The sequence below is a fragment of the Numenius arquata genome, chromosome 12, assembly GCF_964106895.1.
Source record: "Numenius arquata chromosome 12, bNumArq3.hap1.1, whole genome shotgun sequence".
Taxonomy (NCBI): Eukaryota; Metazoa; Chordata; class Aves; order Charadriiformes; family Scolopacidae; genus Numenius; species Numenius arquata.
In genome coordinates this window covers 43,538,213-43,558,316 of record NC_133587.1, presented here as the reverse complement: position 1 = coordinate 43,558,316, position 20,104 = coordinate 43,538,213, and the positions used below count along the sequence as shown (strand labels likewise).

Genomic DNA, 20,104 nt, shown 5'->3' with positions numbered 1-20,104 from the left:
AAACCCACGTATTTGTATGACAGAATGACTCCTGAATTTTGGCTGAGAATCAGACTGAGGTGAGCTTTCAGCCACCTTTCTGAGTTGTCTTTGCTATTATTTCTCTAATGTCTTCTTATTAGAGAAAAGCTGAGGGGAATCCCTCCCCCCCACCACCAAACCCCACAACCATGGCTGATCTGTGGAATTCGGAAGAAAAAGTGAAATATGACTCTCCTTGCTATTATGGTCTCTTCTTATCTCGAAGAGGTGGAGGTGACAAGATCCCAAGCTGCTGTTGAGCTGCTGCTGGCATCTTAATTGCCTGGTATTTTCCAGTGTTGTTCTCAGTTCAGGAATAAGACCTGGTGGCTTTTTCAAACATTGTGTAGAACACACTTCTTGCTTAGGCTGGTGCCTGCTCAGATGCTGCCCTTGTGGTTACGTCTGCTCTCGGAGCACACAATAATTTGCACTGCAGTTTTGCTGCTTTGAATTAGCAGAACCCAGAATTTTCTGGGTCTGTGCTGGCCCCTGCTGTGTCAATCGAGAAATCTGTGGTGGGGGAATATGATGAAATTACTCCCTGGTATTTCTTCGGATCTGTAGAAAGCTCTTACAATCCTCCAGCCATGATTCATTCCAATGAAGAAATCAATGCAGCAAAACTCTTAACAGAGCATGAAAAGAATGCGTGATTTCAGGTATTTCTTTTGCAGAAATATCTACAGCTTGCAAAGTTTGCTTCTTCTGATCAGCAGGATACACCAGATACCTCCCACATTTAATTCTTGTTTGCCCTGGACAGAAAACGGGCAAATGAGAAATGGAAACCTGCAGAAAAACTTCTATTCTGGGGCTTTGTAGTATGAAGGAAAGCTCAGAAGATGGAATTCAGCCCAGGTAGGGTTCATCTCACTTTATTTAGGTAAATATGATGTAAATATCTTTATGTGAACTATGTCACATGGTGGGCATAGCTCCCATCACAGTCAACAGAAATCTAGTCCATATATTCAGTGTGAGGGTGATGCATCTATTTCAGCTGTAGGTATCTATGGCTTCACTCAGTTGCTTAAATGCAAGTATCCGGTGCTGTTTGAGATACCTCTGCCTACAATGGCTTCTCCAGAAAGGTGTGGGTGTCCTTAGTTTAGAAATTCACAGAAAATGGAATTAATTTGCCTACATAAGTGTTTCTAGAGCCATTTCTGAAACCCTGTGGTATCTGAGACATGTATGGGACTGGCAGGTAAAATGCAATTCTCCAGGCTGTCCCTGAAACACCAGAATCCCTTGCCAGTTTGATCAGGAGCAGCCGAGGGCTCCTGTCATAGACAAAGTTCCTGAAATGCCTTCTTTGATTAGAGGAATGAGATTTGCTTCCCATTACCCAAAAAGCACAAATTACCATTTTTGTGATAATCACGCTATTGCAGTGATGTATTTATTACTACAATAAATACCGTGGCATTGCCTCAAACCTGGAATCAGAAAGCAGGGTCCATTCAGGTAGGATCTGGAACTGCACACTATGGTGTGTAGATGCAAAGCTCAGCCCTTCTCCATCCCCTCCAGTCTCTCCAGGATTCCCAACTGTTTTCATCTGCTGAAGCCATGGTGGAGACAGAAGCTTAACGGGGGTGGCCAGCCTTCTGTGTAGTATTCAAAGCTGCTTGTATCCTCCCAGCAAGGGATGTGCCGCAATCTGGGAGCAGCTGGACAGGATAAAGCATGAGCACTCTTCCAGTAGAGCCACCCAGAGGACCGAAGAGCACAGAGAGGCAGGCGCTGGGGGGGTGGGGGTGGGAAAAGCAGGTCTTAAAGGGGTTTGAATGGTAGATTATCAGGATGACATCATAAGTAAGAGAAACAATGAGATTTGTGATTCAACTGACATCTATTTGAAACACCAGCATAGATCCCCTTTTCAAATACATTGTGATTTGGTGGGTGGTTGTCTTGTTACAGGGAATGATGGTTTTTTTTTGAAAAAAAAATAAAAAAAATCTAGGCACTGTGGAGACTGTGTCTCAGAGAGTGTCCCCCTGATTTAGAAAAATGACATAAGCAAATACAGACCTGAAAGTTGTTAACTCTGTTTTGCTTTGAAGGGGGGTTACTTAAAGTACAGTTAGGATTAGAAAGGCTTCAAAAGGATACCCTTATCTTAGCTCTTTTAATAGGAATTTGGCATTCAAGTCCCTAAAATGGTCTGGAAAATCTGAGCCATGAGGATGTACTTACAGATACCCAGTGCTATCCTCGCCTCTATGTGTATGTATGTGTGTGTGTGCGTGTGTGTGTTTCTCTGCTCGTTAGATGCTTTCTTCTATAAGCAATACTGGTGCTTTGCATTGTCCCAAGACAAGACCACTGTGTGATCTGGGGCATGAATTCTCCCCTGCTCCAACTGACATACGGATGGTTGACCTCCCATATAGCCTCATCCTCATGTCTAAATATAAACCTCTGCTTGTCTTTTAATGAACCGTGGCACAGTAAAGGCCGGGGTGCCATGCAGCCTGGAAGAGAGAGGCTCTGCAGCAAGTGAGCAGGGAAGGTAAAGTGTCAGGAGGGCCCTGGGGAGGATAAAACCCATCGATGGGACGTGGGTTGTAACCCAACCTTCCCCCTGTAGAGATACACCATGCACACAAACACCAAAAATGTTTGACCCTGCGCCAGCCTCAGCCCTAAAATCCCCAAACTCTCTTTCCATTTAAGCGCTAATTCATAACAATGCCATATCCGATAGCTCTAAAATAGCCGGGTAAATGTCTTGTCCTTTTATAGCAGTGGCCCTATTGTAAGCTCTGGCATGTGACAGGTCTGAGAGTGACACAATGTGTGACTTCAAGAGACCGGACAGGGATAAAGACCTGTGGGCACTGGTGATTTATCCTGCAGCAGCCACCTCTTTCCTGTCTCTCTGTCTGTCTCTTTCTCTGCCTTTCTAAAACAGCCCATCAGCAAACCAACATGGCTCCAAAGAAGCCTGAACCTAAGAAGGCTGAACCAAAGAAGGAAGAACCTAAACCAGCACCTAAACCAGCAGAACCAGAACCCAAAAAAGAAGTTGAATTTAACCCAGCTTCTGTCAAAGTACGTATCTTTTGACCTGTCATGGGAGGAAGCAAGTTGGTGGGGCTTGGGCTGGTGGTGGTTCTGATGGTGACATATTCAATGCTGCAAGATGGTGTTCTCCAAAAGTAGCTCTTGGGTTTGAGCAGAAAGTGAGCAGTGAAGGCAAATGTGACAGGTAGAGTAGGAGTCACTGAGGGCTCTGCTAAACAGAGAAGCTAAAAGCTGAATCTTGTTTTATCTGAGGATGTTCAGACCCGTTTGTCTTATCTCCAAAGTAGCAAATTTCATTGCTTGAAAGCTTCACTGACCTCGGTGGGAAACTTATTGCTCCTCTGCAGGCAATATTGCAGGTAGACGCCAGGAAGGCTCAACTGTTCTCAGGGCTTGACCACTGACTAACCAATGGCCAAGGCCACATGGTAAGCTCGGAGTGGGCTTGGAGAATGGGTTGAATTTATTTGTCTCTGCATGTAATGTATCACTCTAGTAGACGTGACCAGCCTGGGCTTCCTTAAAGTGAGCCAGTGACACATCCTGCTGTTTTCCAGAAAAGCCCCACTGAATGCAAAAGGAATTGTCTGCTTGTGTGTGTGTTTTGGAAGACAGGGAGAAACTTGGGCAAAAATCCTGATTTCTTGAATGACCTGCTATTCAGGTTCTGCCCCAAGAATTCTTCCAAAGGGCATGAAACTTCTCCTACTCCTTCTCCTTTAATAGTCTCTGCTGGAAAGAGTCACTGCTCATCTCAGCAGGGTTTGCTGAAGTCTTGCTCAAATGTTTAAGGCCAAGATTAGGTTTCCAAGACCATTTCAGAAATAAGTTTGGGGAAATTTTGGGGTCACTGATCCTGAGCTGCCTAACTGGCACCATGTTGCCCTTTCAGTCAACCACCCCATTGACAGGGAACTGCCAATGTTTAGGAAACACTGGAGATTTTAAAGCTGTGAAGTAGGTGACTCCAGTGAAATGACACTGAAGATCTGTTTCCCTTTCAAAGACTTTTTTTTTTTTTTTTTCCATGGGAATTGACCCTTCAGCAGATATCTGAGAGTGACTCCTTTATTTCATAAGAAATTTCTTACAGAAAATGAGGAGGAGAGAGAATGTATTCCTATGGAAATGACCATGAAATGGACTATCAAACAGTGACCTCTTGACTTATAAAGTGCAATAAATGAATAAAGAACTAAAAATGACTAGTTCCTCTTTGCTCCTTCTGCACTACACACATTCACGGGCAGTGTCAGAGACCCCTGCACGCATCTATAGGAACAGCTTGCCCATATTGTTTGCACAGTAAATACCAGGAGATGGATAGACATTGTGAGAGAGAGCAGAATTCCTTTGCAAGGCATTGTCCTTTGGGACGTGTCCTCTGGGAAGAGGCATTGCCCTTGGGGAAAAGCAGAGGAGCTTTGCAGCATCTCACAGGTTTCTTTCTCATGGGGTTTTGGGCCAGGCAATGACAGGGTGTAAATCAGCATTATTTTGTTGATTAAAGCAACCAGAGTCTTTCCTGGTTTTTACAAGAAACTGGGCAACTAACAGGGGAGTCTAGTGATCTCCTGTGTTTCTAGTGAGCCAGAGGACACAAGACAAGACCAGATAATGCCAAAGAGGAAAACAGACAGAGGTCCACAGCCATCCATGGGACCAGCTCCTCAGAGCTGAGGAGAGGGATGAATGTCTCCAGGACCCTCTCTTGTTAGCTAAAAAAGAAAAGTTTCCCTCTCAGAAACGATGTGAGAAAGGGAACATGTTTCTCTGTCTCTTCAGCATGTCTCCTGAGTGTGCTGCAGCAGGTCTCAGGGGTGGCTCATAAATCCCGGGCTGCTGAAACCGTTTGCTTCTTCCGTATGGGACTGACGCTTGCAGCTGGGGATTTCTAACAACAGAAGCACTGAAATGGGTTTGTCCTGCCTTGAAGCAAAAAGACCTTGTGAATCTTTCCATTTAAATACTCACGGAACAAAAAAAAAAGCAATAATTTTAACTATAGCAAGAAAAAATCAGATTAAAGGAATGTGGTTTGGGGCTAGCGTTTAGAGTAATGACACCAGAGTCAGTGCAGTGCTCTGAGAAGGACTTGCACCATGACCTTGGGCAAGCGGTACGTGGTGGGATAAAGCTCTCTGCAAACATCTCTGTACTTAACATTCCTGCACTGTAAAAGGAGGAGGGGACAATCGCAATAACTTCTTTTAGAGGGCACAGATACCTTTGGCCGGGACGCCATGACATTGTGGTAATATCCAGCTGGGATACTATGACATTGTGGTATGAAGGGCAGCTTAGTCCAGTAGAGAGATGAATTGTAATTTTAAAAAAGACCACCAAACTCTAAACTAGTACCACTCAAAAACTGGTCATGCATCTCTGCAGTCACCACAGTTTCAAAATCATCAAATACATTTGCATCCAAATAGGACTTGAAATCAATTAATTTCTACTTTTTTTTTTTCCCCAACTTATTCACACAAATTCTTATTTTTCCTTCCAGCACAATTTGCAATTATGGAGTCTTATATTTTTTTAAAGTGCTAAAGAATATGTATTGAGTTCCTAAGAAATAAGTAAATCCAGTACTCCTGTGATAACACCTCTTTGTCTTTGTGGAGAATATTCCATTATCTACTATATAACAAACTGGACTAGGGAAAGCATTGGTAGATGCATGGTTTGGGTCAGGAGTATATTATTTTCCCAAAACATTTAACAGGGCAAGATGATATTCTCTGGAGAAGTTTTCCTGGGAATTTTTCAATTAAATGTTTTTCATCAAAAATACTTTTGTCAAAAACGAAGCTATTTGTGCACAAGGGCTGGGTCTGGCAAATATACTGCTTCCTGTTTCATAAACCTAGCTCGGGTGGAGCTTGGGCCATCTGGTGCAGATCAGAATACCTCCCTAGATCATTGTACAACATTTGAAAAAAATGCTTTAATGAGTTTTGAAATTCTCCAAACGTCCCATTTCTGCATTCCAGGATGAAACTGGTTCCTGTTTTCATGCAGAAGATAATCTATAGTAAAAAAAAAAAAAAAGGTGAGGACAACAAACTTGTATCAAAACAAAATGTTAAAAATGATCAAAATGCATCTTTTGATGGAAATGTCTCAAATTATCAATATTTATTCTCAGACCCCATTGCACAATTTTGCATTTGGAATTTTCTAACTTTTTTTTTTGAACACTAAAAATATTTCTGTGAAAGAGAAAAGTATTTCTTGTTTATTTTTTTTTAAGTGTTATAGTCTACTGTCATGATAACCGTCTCACAGCCTTATTTTGCACTCCAACATCATGTTAGTTTTTCCCACTGTCTTTCTCTTGCTGCTTCACGGTCTCAATCTGTATTGGGTCTATATTGGGATGTCAGTTACAGTAACCTTAAAGGTGAGCTACGGCCCCTTAAGTGAATGCAGTTATTCTGAAGTTTTAATGTCACTCACCGATACATTCCCATAGGATTTGATCCAATATTTAAAATTTTTCAAGGTAAATTGGGTGCAACCGGATGTTGTTTGCAACTCATAGAAAAGATTTTGGGGGTATTTTTGCTTCTTTGAGTTTGGCTGAGCTGATGACGAGGTCTTTTTTTAGGAAAGTGTTTCTCTAGAATGACCCCTGAACATCTTTACTTTGGGGAGCAGATTGTCCTGAAGACATTTTGGAGCAAGAAGACTGTATTTTCCATATGTCTAATTCATTTCCACCTGAATGCTCTCTTCAGAAGGGGGCGGGGGGAGCATTTTGCCAGAAATATATTCTGCTCTCCTGGAAAATAGTAAGGCTGATGCAAACCAGGATTCATCTTTTATTGTTATGGACGTAAAAAGTGGGGCTGACTCATCTGGCTTTAAGCTGAAAGTTGATCATCAGTCTTAAACAGATCACCTAGAAAAACTCTCTAGAGGTTTGTCCCTTGCAGTAGGGCTAAACACCCAAATTGGGATGGACTAAATCACCCTTGGGAGATGCTGTTGATAGAGGGAGATGAGACAGATATTTGGGTGCCAAAATTTCGGCAGCTAAAGTTAGCTGAGATGACGTGTGCTCAAAGTCCAGAGAGTCCTGGGTACAGAAAGGCCAGGCAGAGACAGCTGGTGTGTGTGAGGACCTGGAAGGGACATGGCTTACCATATAGAGTTATCCTTAATAACTGCATTTTCCCTTGTCATCACTCGATATGCTTATTGTAGCAGCATGCAGTAATACAGGTGCCTGGGGAAAAAACAGTCATCATTTATTTCTGTGAAGTACTGTGATCTTGAAGCCACGTGAAACCTGTTCTCCCTTAAAAGCCCTGCAGGCTTCTGAACATCTGCAGGGATGCTAAAAAAGTAAAAACTCCTTCCTTTTTTTTTTTTTTTCTGCAAGAAAAGCTGTAAGAGCATCTGGGATGGAAGCAGCCATGGGAGAAATACATGGATATTGTGCACCACCAGCAAGGATGAGATCCTGCTGGACTTGTTCGCTCAGCTCCGAAGCAGCAAGTGTGCGGCAGTGCGATGGCAGGGTTGCAGGCAGACAGATTGAGGGAGATGGATTGATTTTCATGGGGGAAAATCCCTTTTAAATAATTTATTCTGGTCTGGAGGGACCAAAATTATTATTTTGGAGTGAGCTTGGATGTGGGAGAAATGTGTATGAGTATATATATGTATAAGAAGGGCTTAGATGGGGGAATGAAAAACCATCATTTGTGGATCAAAAGGATTTTGGTTGTTGGGTAAATGTGTTGCATTAGTGTGAATAGAGAAAAAAATACTCTATTAAACAGGTGGCTTTATTAAAGAAGTTCAGTTTATGGGAGTAATGAATATGTGTACAAGAGAGGGTGAAGCAGCATATGACACCTTTGTGCTTATGTGTGTGAGACAGAGGTTTTGTAGTCATATTTTCATGGCGTTTGTGTGTGCAATCAGTAGCCATGGGGTGTGTGCCCTGATTGCTTGAAGTTTTGTTGCTGTTTTTCCCAGACAAAGCCATTTGCTGGGACAAAGGTAGGACATCCCAGTGCATCCCGTGATTTGAATTGCAACGTATTGAAGAACCATTTCCCTCTGGTGCAGGTTCAACAGGGGTAGGTGTCTTCAAAGCGATTCACCAACCTGTTTCACCCCTGCTTTGCACCAGAAAGGCACAGCTGAGTAGATGATGACCCAGGACACACTAAAGGCATCCAAACTACTATAGGCTTGTCTAATTCAGAAGAAAGCATGTCCAGATATCCCATGCAGTGTACACATAACATGTCCAGCTTGGAAAAAGAAATCATGTTATGTTTTAGTAAGATGTGGGGAGGATGCAGGTCTTTGCCCACATTAAAACCTGTCAGGATGTTAGGTCTCATTGAGAGTTTGGCCAAGTCTTCTTTGAGAATGATGTGGGAACTCTTTACATGTGTATACCTGAGCCTCCAAGATCAGGCATCAAGACAGCTCAAGGTGGCCACCATATGTGTTCAACATCCCAGCACCCTCTCATCTTTCTCTCTGCATTTTTTCCCTGGGTTTCATTCCTTCCAGGTGCTACATATTCCCATTGTCATCACCGTTATTATTATTGGCCTACAGTGCATCTCAGCAGAAATACTTTTAGAGAGCAATTTCCCCTCTGTGCTCACGTATTCGAAGGTTTCTGAAGTGGGCAGACACCTGCCAGGCTAAACTGAGCCCATGCTGGGCCTCTTGCTCTCAGTGGTTTCTTCCTGAGCTTTTCAAGCACAGAGAAATTTGAGTAGTGAGGAGGCCCCAGGCAAAAATGACTAAAAGTTTCGCAAAGACAAGAGACCCCATAGACCCCATTGCAAGCTCATGGGAGTCAGTAGGAAATTTTTCCTTTGGCTTTTTTTATGGGATTTGCCTCTGACTCACCGTTCTTGCTATGGACCAGTGCTCGGGCAAGGTGTGAGAACTTTTGTGAGCTTCTTGTGATTTATTTTTAGTTTAGTGGGTGACAAATGCCTCCGACAAATGTGCTCAAAAATTACATTGACGTAGCAGACTGTCTTCAGATGCATAGCAACAACTCCCTTTTCAGCATAATAATGGTACAAACTCCTGTAACTCCAGAGGAAGATTTCAGATGCCGTCTATTTTGAATACCAGATATTTTTCTTTGGATGGGTTAAATCTTTATTTTAAAGTGGAAAAGGCCCAGTCTGGCTTCTAGGGAGGGAACCTAGACATTTAGCTTAGACGGGATGTCTGTCTCAGCTGGTTATAGTGAAGAAAAAAGAGCTCCATCCTGAAACCTATGGCTGCACAAGTTTGAGTTCTTATCTCAAGCACAGGGTCTTAGTAGAATATCCAGGTAAACGCAGAAAGTCACTAGATTGCATTATTAAAACGTTTACCCAACTAGTTAACATGCGACCCACTGCCCTCTTGCACTACAGAGTGACTGAACCAAAGTGCCCTGATACGCTTGGGATGGGCACACGAGAAGAATCAGAAAATAATAAAATAGGTGAAATTCCATTTAGTTTGAACAACCAGGATAACCAGGGTCCTCTTCCCTGCTCAGCCTGCACCAAATAGAAATAGGAGGATGACTGAAGAAAGCCAAAGGCTCCTGCTTGATCTATTAACATTCCATGTCACTGAGTGGGGCGAGTACTTGTTTTATAGAGCTTAAAGCTTTTTAATCATCCAGTCTCACATCCTATACACAGATTTTGACCCAGATGAGCTCTACTGAGGCCAAAGATCTTGGTCAGGGAAAAGCATTTCGGGCCTGATGAGAGAGAAAAAAAGGAAGAAAAAAGAGTGGGATTCACCTGCTTTAGTTCAGGCATCTACAAGTTAGATATCCAAGGCTGAGCTAATCACTTCAGGCTCCCAATACAGTTGCTAAAGAGAAACAGGGTCTTTCAGAAGTTCGTTTATTTCACCTGAAGATGAGCATCTAAGATAGATCGAATAAAGCAGTGGTAGAGAAGAGGGTTCGCTGAAGAGTAGGGTCACTCAAACCATGATTTGGATGCAGTGAAGAGCGCTGGCAGCTCACCAGCTAACGAGAACTGCAAAAACTCGGTGCTCACCTGGAGAACACTGCCAGAGCTGGACTGTGCCTGGATGAGAGCCAGTAAAACTATCTGGTTTGTACGGTGCTGCACAGCTCCACTGGTTTGGATTTCTACCAGTCTGGGGACTTTTCCACAGTACAGATATTGGCTGCTGAGTCTTAGCGGTTCTGCCCGAGGCCCTGCTGTAAAAGAAATGATGGACCTACTCCAAAATTCTGGCTCTGGACTGGCCATGGAAGAGAACAGGTCTGTAGGATCCTGAACCTGAGCAATCTCTACCACGTCTGAAAGAAAATCTTGCACACTCCCCATCCATCATCCCTCAAAGCTGGGGGAAATCCAACCTCAGTAGCCTATGGTCCTTCCTAGCTGAGGATTTCAGATCATAGTGTGGAGAATTCGCTTTGGGTGGGAACTGGAAGAGGATCATCCTCCCTGGAGGGATTCCCAGCCCAATTCAGGAAAACTAAAGTCTGAGACGGGACACTTTTCCTCCATAAATGAGGCTTTCTCCTACCCTGCCTCATGCTCTCTATGCAAAAGAAGTTGCAGAGGTTTGACATTACACATCGCACACACACAAATGTGCACAGGGAGGGGAAGCTCAGCTGGAGGATGCTGTCAGGGCTGTCAACACAGTCTCTTCCCCTCTCCAAAGCCTCCTCACCTGTGAGAGGTTGTTCTACGCAGCTACCACAGGTATTTCTCAGGGGTTGGTGGCTGAGACGTGCTGCCTTGCGCATTAAAAACAGGTGATGGTCATGTTTATAAAGCCCCATGAGCAATTTGCTTCAGTGCTTCTGGATGGACCCCAGAGATAAGCATAATTAAAATGCCACGCTGCCATAGCACACTTCTAAAGGCAGCTCTGCTCTTTTATTCTCTCCTTTATGTATCACAATCCATGTCACTCTGGAAGCACAGGACATTGCCAGCCTGGCTGGCCATTGTGGAGCAGATTTTAATAGCGGAGAGAGGACCTTTGTCCCTCCTGTCCCTCCCTTTGGAGCAGATGGCTCCAGGTTGACATGAATTTGGCAGCTTGCTTGACAGAAATGAATCAGTGCCTGAAAGTGTAAAGGGAATTTCAGCATTAGGAAACAACCCGTGTCCTTGACCCAGTGAAATCAAATCCCTTGATCCCATCTGAAGAGGGGATGTGGGGTGACTTGAGTCCTTGGGGCTGGAGATGTCCCCAAAGAGATGATCCCCAAGAGATGAAGAGCAGGATGCAGAACAGCGAAGAAATAGTAAGATGTTGAGCAAACACACATTAAATCACAGCAAAAGGGTTTCTTTGTGGGATATTCCACTCATTCTTTGGGCCAAAACCTAATAGCACTGGAAATCGAAGGAGCTTTCCAGATGTATTTTCTGGGCCAATGAAAGTCTGGCTATCTTTGTATATCTCTCTTGTTCGCCGAGCTGAGTGACGTTTCTCGTAAAAATGTTTTCTGGGGAGACTTGAAAAGTGCAGTTTGGTGGTACCAGAATATTTTGCAAATAAAGACAGATTTTGCAAAGGGTTTTCAAAAAATAAATCTGAAAAGGATAAAGAAAATTACCAGTTTCAGCTTTTCTTAATTAATTCCCTGCTTAGATTTTTTTTTTATCTGAAGCAGCTATTAATTTCGGAGGGTCCTTTCCTTTTTACATAAAAAAATACCCAGAAAATTTTAATGGTTGAAATTACTTCAATTTGGGCAAAAGAGAACATTTTTATTAATCTGGAACAATTTTTCTCCCTCATTTCCAGCTAAAACTGTCATCAAGTAGAACACAAAACCCAAATCTGTTTTCATTCTTAATCGAAATGACTTTTTCCCCCAAAATTTGGAAATTGCTCAGTGACACCCTAAAATACATAGTAGTATGATTTTTTTAAAAAAAAAAAATTTCTTTTTTCTGGGCAGTTTCCTCTTCCAAGTCTTTGTTACGCAGCTGCCAAAAAATAGCTTTTCTGCAATGTCTGATGTCTGTGGCACTGGGACGTACAAAACAAAACCTAGGAACAGCTCAGCTTGGTCTGAGGGATGTAGAGATGAAAACTTGTCAAGTTTCATATGCTCTTTTTTATTTGAAATAAGTCAGAGTTGCGGTATTACTGAATCCTCAGGCCTCGGAGCATTTAAAGCAAAAATGTGCAGCTTTCTGAGTCTGTATCTGGATTGCAGAGAGGCAGGAGCACAGCAGGAGTTTCTGAACGTGACTTTCCTTAGTCTCTCATAGAAAAGAGATGATTTCTGTAGAGGGTCTTAAATGTTGTTAACTTTATTTCCCTAATGCAGAAGAAAAGGCTGTGGCAACTGGGTAAATGCTGCTCAAGGGTAGCCCAGAGTTACTGAGCCATTTGAAATCATCAAAAGTAAGATTTTCTGCAAATGTGTCTAGGATTGGGGTTTTTTTCCGTCTCCCTCTACATTTCCCCTCGTACTTCTGCATGTTTCACATTTTTATCTGTCTCCCCTGATATTTGTACACCCCTTGTCCTGACAGTATTTCCCAGCCTGCTTTTTCCTTCTGCATAAGGCACAAAAATTATGCAAAGCAAAGAATGGTGCAAAAGCAAAGAGTTGGTTGGAAAGGGTTTGCGTTGCTCTCAGCAGAGTGATTTAAATGCAGTTATGATTTTCCTGGTTCCTTTTCTCTTTTCAGTCATTATCCAGACAAACTAGGATACAAGAAGTTGTTTATATCTACTTTGCCACCGAATGAACTTTGCTGCTTTTTGAAAAGTGGGGGGAGGGATGAGAGAATAACAAAAAAGCCCTGTTTTGACAGATTGTGGGGTTTTCAAGTGGCTCTGCAGCAGGTCCTGACCTAGAAAGCCCTTACGGCAATGCAACCTGCCATGGAAATTTATCTTCTGAGGTCTCAGCCAACATGTTTGTCTGCTTCTCCAGCCCGTGGTGTGGATGTAGCCTCTGTAGGCTTGTCTGCATGTCTACAGCTGTGTGTGAGGTAGGTTTTCCTTTGATTTATAGACAGGCAAGTAAGCAAAATATTAGTGTGGAGATCTCATGCTATGGATGTAGGTGCCCAAGGTGGGAAGTGAGTGAGAGCTACCTGACCCTCAGCCTCAGCATTGTCCCTCCAGCCGGTGCCTCACAGCCTTGCCTTTTCCTTTTCCTCTCTCCCATCTGCCCCTTGATGAGCAGGGAGTTATTAAAAGCACACTCTGGATATGGAGCAGCTCTGTAATAAGAACTGCATTTTTCACATAGCTGCTAAACCTCGATCAATATGGTTTTAATCGCCATTTGTGTAACGTGCAATAACTATTAAATTTAAATTAAATGCACAGCTCAGAGCATGCAGAAGGCCCTGGCCAAAGTGCTAACTTTTCCCAAGTTGCTGGAAAGCTGGACCGTAGAGATGATAGATTATTTCTCTTGTAAACCAGTTAAAACTTAACTTGGAGAAGGGGAAAAAATGTTGAGAGTAGCTATAGGAGGGAAGGGGGCGGGGAGGACCATTGGTTCTTAATAGAAGCAGAAACTTTGAGTTTCCCCTAATTTTTGCAAAGACGTTAATGCTTGGACAGAGGTGCCTGGGTTCACTTTTCCATGGTGTCTGTCCTGACAGGATGGAAAAAAGATGTTAGTGGGTGTTTCCTGCATGGAGCAGAGCCACATATGTAGTGAGTTGGATGCCGGACTGAGAGCCAGATGATGATGTGCTGCCTTCCCCCCTGGTCCTGCATCGCATCCCTTCCCAACGCTGGTTACCAAACATAGAATCATGTAATCATACAATAGTTTGGGTTGGAAAGGACTTTAAAGATCATCCAGTTCCAAATCCACTGCCATAAGCAGGGATATCTTCCACTAGACCAGGTTGCTCAAAGCCCCATCCACCCTGCTCTTGAACACCTCCAGGGATGGAGCATCCACAGCTTCTCTGGGCAACCTGTTCCAGTGCCTCACCACCCGCATAATAAAAAATTTCTGCCTGGTATCTAATCTAAATCTCCCCTCTTTCAGTTTGAAGCCATTACCCCTCGGCCTATCACTACGTGCCCTTGTAAAAAGTCCCTCTTCAGCTTTCTTGCAGGCGCCCTTCAGGTACTGGAAGGGGCTCTAAGGTCTCCCCAGAGCTTTTTCTTCTCCAGGCTGAATAACTCCAACTCTCTCAGCCTGTCCTCACAGCAGAGGGGCTCCAGCCCCCTGATCATCTTCATGGCCTCCTCTGGACTTGCTCCAACAGTTCCATGTCCTTCTGATGTTGGGGGCTCCAGAGCTGGATGCAGTACTCCAGGCTGGAGTCACGACGTCCTTGCTATGTTGGCCCAGGGCAATGCATTTTCATATGAAAAGCATTCCCAAGTGAGAGAGTCCTTCATCTTCACTGTGCCACCCCCAAACTGTAACCTTGGGAGCAGTCACCTTGGGCAAAGACCTATCTCTGCACTTACATGCTCCAGCAGCAAAATGGGGACAGCGACAATTATAGCTCTGAGATGGGCTTTCATGAAAGGTTTTGATGTGTTAGAGGAGTAGGACTGATATAAATATCTAAAAAGCTACTACGAAGCAGTTCCCCTTGGCAGCAGAAAAAGGCAGAGTTAATCTACACTGATTTTCAGGCAGAGGAATGCAGTGACTACCGGCTAAAAGTGGGGTAACCAGTTAGCTCTGCACCAAAAGCAGGAGCATGGGAAGAGCCCTTGCTCTCCATGCACGTGGCTCCAGTCTTGTCCCCCTCACTGCACAGGCTGGGGACTTTGGGTGTCAAAGCACCCCAGCCCCTCCTGAAGCTCTAGTGGCTCTGAACGGTCTCAATCTATGGGGTTTTCTGACATTAGACTAAGAGTGAGCTCGTTCACCTCCATCTTCTTTCCTTGCCAGCCCAAAGACTGATCAGCTGCTTAGGCTTTGTTGTTAGATTTACAAGTGGCAAAAGGATTGGTTAAAGCCCAGGTATTATTAAAAACAACAACAACAAAGCAAAAACACCAGCAACAACAAAAACAACAACAACGTCAAACTATATTTCCCAACAATATTTCAATAATATATATATATATGTATAAAATTATCCTATTCTAGCCAGCGTAAAGAAGTGGAAAGAAATATGGACAAGGAAATGGATGTAATAATAGTAAAGGGGAAATGCCAATAAAATCTCCAGAATGTTGGTTTTTTTTCCTTCCTAAGCAAATTCCTTTCTTGAGTTTAATTTCATGTCTCATAGTATGCATGCATCTGATGTAGCATTGTTCACTCCCCTGTGCTATCTGCCATCTGAATCCTAAAAAAAGCAGACAGGGAGAAGAGGGACTCAACTAACTTTGAACTGAAATCATCGTGCTATGCTCAGGGTGTGCGGTCAGCTTTGATGAGATGATAGCTGCTTCCCGGAATCCCAGCCATAGCCAGGGAATCGGATGTTGCTGCCACTAAAAACGGGGATCAGGAGAGCTTTAGTGGCTTTTGCTCATGAATGCTGTCCATGACATGGACTGATTCCCAGCAGGGGGGTTAATCAGCAGAGCCCCCTCCAGTCACGCATGCACCAATGGGGATTTATCCTAGCTGAATACCTGTATCTTACTTTTCCAAAGATCTGTGCTCTAGATCCAAAGGATCGTATCCTCTAGATTTAAAAGGATCAGTGTAGATTTATCCTGGTCCTTTATAAACCATCTTCTCTCACTTCTGGTTTCTCTGGCTGTTTTGGGGGTTACCGTGTTGTCAATGTGAGTTGTCCATACAATATATATTAGGAAGAAGTTCTTTGCTGTGAGGGTGGTGAGACACTGGAACAGGTTGCCCAGAGAAGCTGTGGCTGCCACGTCCCTGAAGGTGTTCAAGAGCAGGCTGGATGGGGCTTTGAGCAACCTGGTCTGGTGGGAGGTGTCCCTGCCCATGGCAGGGGGGTTGGAACTCAATGATCTTTAAGGTCCCTTCCAACCCAAACCATTGTATGATTCTATGAGATATATATATATATAAAAATATATATATATAAATATAGTATGTGCATGGTGCATAGAGATGTATGTAACGAAGAAATGTAAGTGTGCATTTATGTATATTGATATGCACATATGAATTAATACACTTATATATGCAGACATATAAATAGATGAGCAAAGATTTACACCCATGCATACCCCCGTGAAGTTTTTCTTTATCCAAATGCCCCAATGCATGTGTTAGCACACACCATCCCCATGCAAGTTGCCTGCATGGCCAGCTCGGGGACCAGTGTCCCCCTTCCCAGCCCTCCAACAGGTGCAGGAGAGCCCAACCCCACAGCTCATTCTGCCGGGATCATGCCGGGAAGGTAGGTGGCACTCAGCCCCCAACCTGGCTGGAGCCAACCCAGCCTCCAGCCTGCAAAAACTGCTCTGCTCCAGTAAACTTACGCATCCAGAGCCCAGAATAGAAACAGTGACAATCCATTGATTGTGTTTTCTGGGAAGTAGTGGAACATTGCAGCCACCGGGCAGAGGCGGCTGAAAAAATCTCCTGCGAGAAGGCTGCTCCTGTGAACGATCTTAGAAAAACAAAGTGGTTTATAACCCACCCAGCCTTAAAAAAAACAGCAACGGGGAGCAAGGAAATAAAAAAAGGCATTATTGAGAATCTAGCTAATAAGAACAGCCTAACAATAACTGTTGAGCACTTGGGGGGGAAGAAAAAAGATTTAAAAAAAACAAAAAGAAGAACAAAAAAAAAGATAAAATATTGGTAAAGGAACATAGCTCAAACTTTTCGGTGCATGTGGTTAGTGCCAGCTAGTAGGTAACAGTGACATCCTGGCAGGGGGTAAAAATGTTCTCTGTCTTTGATTTAATGGTTGCAAAAAGAAACACCCCCCAAAATGCACCCCCCTCTGTCTAGGAATGAAATGTCACGGAATGCCATACTCTTTGGTAACAGCACTTCATAAACATGGTGACTGAATCTGCCCCCAACATCCTTGCATACGATGACAGGAGCTGGCTGTGAGGAGCACGAAAGGACGTTGGGGACTGAGGCTGTGGGACGTGAACAGACCTCATGGGTCTCAGGAGAAACTTGTTTTTCGGTGTCACCTTGCAGGCTCCGCTGCAAAGCCTGGAGAAAACCGTCACGGGTCAGAACACTTGTTAATACGGTCGGGTTTTGGACATTGACACCGTTGTAAGTGGACCGAAAAAAAACCCAAAACAAAACTCTGAAACGTCAGCTCCAATTGCGGTTATAGGAAACTTCAGATTTGGCTTCTTTCTACGTAAATAAATAAACCTCTAAATCAAGTAAAGGACCCCAGGAGGCTGAACAGAAAGGAAAAACTGGTGGTGGCAGGGAGGGGGAAAGTGTTTCTCCTTCTTTATTTTCTTCCATTGGAATTTGAAATTTTGATAAAAAGGGGGAGGAATTAAAATTTCCATCCTCTTGACCAACCTCCCAGCTGGGGCTCAGCTTTTCGGATTTAAGCTCCCTGGTGATGCTGGGGATGGGCAGGAACATCCAGTACGGCTGCGGTTACATAGTGAGATCAGAGCACGTTGTTTTTCAGCTCACAATGAATAATGTCCTGCTTCGGAAAATAATTTTAAAAAAAATTAAAACAACCAAAACCAAGCCCCAGAGTACGAAGTGCGGCAGATATTAGTTTGTGCTCATGGATTTGCTACGGGAAAGTTTTGGCCCATTTGAAACTGTGGCTGGGTCACAGTGTGATTATTTTGGGAGCATCATGTGTGCTGTGCCTGCCAGCTTTGTGGAACAAAAGCAGAGCTCTCTCTGTCACCAGCACGTTATCGCAGTGACTCTTTGGCAGCTTAATCCTGTTCTTTTTTCAAGAAAGTTGCAGGGCAAGGGATGTGACATTTTCAGGGGGTTCGGCTACTGTTTGATTCTGCAGGAGTTGCAAGAGCATGAGGATGGACTGCATTTGCTGGGGGCTGGTGGTTGGCATCATCCCATCCCTGGGAGGGCTTGGGGTGGTGATGGCTGCAATGCCCATGATGGAGAAAAACACCACCTTTAGCACAGAGTTGGGAGAAAGATATTTAAAAGCTGAGTAGATATAGTGCTTAGAGATATGATTTGGAGATGGCTTTTGTCAGTGTTACGTTGATGGCTGGACTTGATGATCTGAAAGGTCCCTTCCAACCCAGACAATTCTATGATCCTATAATTCTATGATGTTTGCATCATGTTGCACAGTATGGAGTTGTGTCAGGATATCTCTGGGAAAACCTTAGTATTTTCTACCCAGGGCACTTAAGCTCATACTAGACCTTGGAGGAAGAAAACCATAATAGATGATTGTGGTGGCTGGTGCTGCTGCTGGAGGTACTTTGCCAAGATATCGGGGGACTTTGCTGTGTATGAGCAAGAGCTTCAGCCTCCACATCCAAAAAACAACTCCTTTGCTTCCAGGAGACTTTTGCTTTACAGACACCTTTCTGCTACATCTTGCCTGAGACCCATCAAACTTATTTCACTTAGGCCAACTAAATGCCTCATATGGTCTCATTCACTACTAGCATGGCCGGCAAGTCAATCAGCAACCTAGAGGAGTTGCACAACTGTGTCATCTGAGAGCAAAATTAGTTCAGCAAAGGGTCGTTGTTCTTAGGTTTGCTAGGAAAATTAAAATATCAGAAGAAACCAGCTTGAATTTTCAGGAGGAGGTTCCAGCAACACACAAAAAAAAGCCACAAGAATGCTCTTTTGGCAACTTGAAATGGATTTGTTCAACCCCAAAAAATAGTTTTGGTAGGGTTTGGAGTGATCTAATGTGAGGGAGTTGGATTCTTTAAGTCAATTTTACACGAAATATGCAATTTCAATTTAAAATATTTTAATTTAAAATTTTAAAAAAAAAGACTAAGAAAAAGGTGTCATTATTTACAAGAAAAAACATTTGATTTTGGAAATGCAAGACAAAGGGAAAGGATTTTATGTCAAAATAATAGTGAAATAATGCTAATAATATTAATATTAATGCCTCATTTTTTCCTCCTTACTTTAAACTGTTTACCAAATTAAATACAGAAGCTTTTCACTTTTTCTGGGTACTTTCTAACATATCGTACCCACCATATATGTTATTTGATGACAAATTTTTCCTGTCCTTTTTGAGACCTTCCATCGTAAAACAATCTTATTGCAAGGGGCACAAGTGCAATGCCGTCCCATAATTATGTGTGGAATGGTGAAGTCCCCCTTTCCCCATGCAAGTGGATTGAGACATGGACCTTCTTCCTTCTTAGCACCCACTTACCAGGAGGTTTGAAGGCCTGAAGCCCCCAGAAAGTGTTGCAGTGTTGTCCACAAGTTGTACCCTTCAGCTTCTTCTCTTCTCCATCGGAGACCCAACTCATGTGCTAGTGTCTACTTCAAGCAGACAGTACAGGCAACGTCTGACCTCTCCTACACCCCAGGCTCCCCTCCAGAACTTAATAGCGGGTATTTTTTAGGTTTTATAATTTCTTCCATGGTTGCAAACATCTGAACAAACATCTGCTGGTGAAGCTGGTGAAGGGGGGAGTGGCAGAGAAGGCAGAAAGCCAGCCATCAATAAATGGTTGGAGAATCCAAAAACCATGTTGCTACAGGGAGAACAGTCGGTCTACAAAGTGTTTTATATTTCTGGTGCTGGCCATTGCCAGAAGCTGTCTCAGTTCTCCAACCTGGCTGCGTCATTCTCCTGTCAAGGCTCTGGAATTTCCCTTTGCACTCCAGAAAGTTGTGGCAAAATATTCCCCATCTGAGAAAGGGAGCTATGAATTTATAGGCTACTACCAGACTTGGAAAAGCGCAGTTGGGAAAAACACTCTCAGGAAACCCAGATAAAAGAAAGACTCAAGGTGACCATCTTCTGGTGGAAAAGAGTGCAGGCTGGAGAAAAAAGTACTTGCGTATTTCCTTATGTAGCAGCACCTTCTGCATGACCTTGGCAAAGACTTTGCCTCATTTTCCTGATCCTTTTAATGAAAGGCTTTGCCAATTCAGCTGAAAATAATGGTTGGTTTCTATTTTCACCTCATTTTCATTACCAGT

At 43.4% G+C, this 20,104-nt stretch overlaps 1 protein-coding gene across 2 annotated transcripts in view; it reads left to right on the top strand.

The window, feature by feature from the left end:
• Positions 1-2,485: 2,485 nt before the first annotated feature.
• MYL3 (myosin light chain 3) overlaps positions 2,486-20,104 on the top strand; it is a 39,726-nt gene continuing 22,107 nt past the window's right edge. For both annotated transcript variants that reach the window (XM_074156988.1, XM_074156990.1), the window contains exon 1: positions 2,486-3,084. In XM_074156988.1, the coding sequence (XP_074013089.1) occupies positions 2,962-3,084 (123 nt within the window). In that variant the 5' untranslated portion in view covers positions 2,486-2,961. The remainder of the gene's footprint in view (positions 3,085-20,104) is intronic.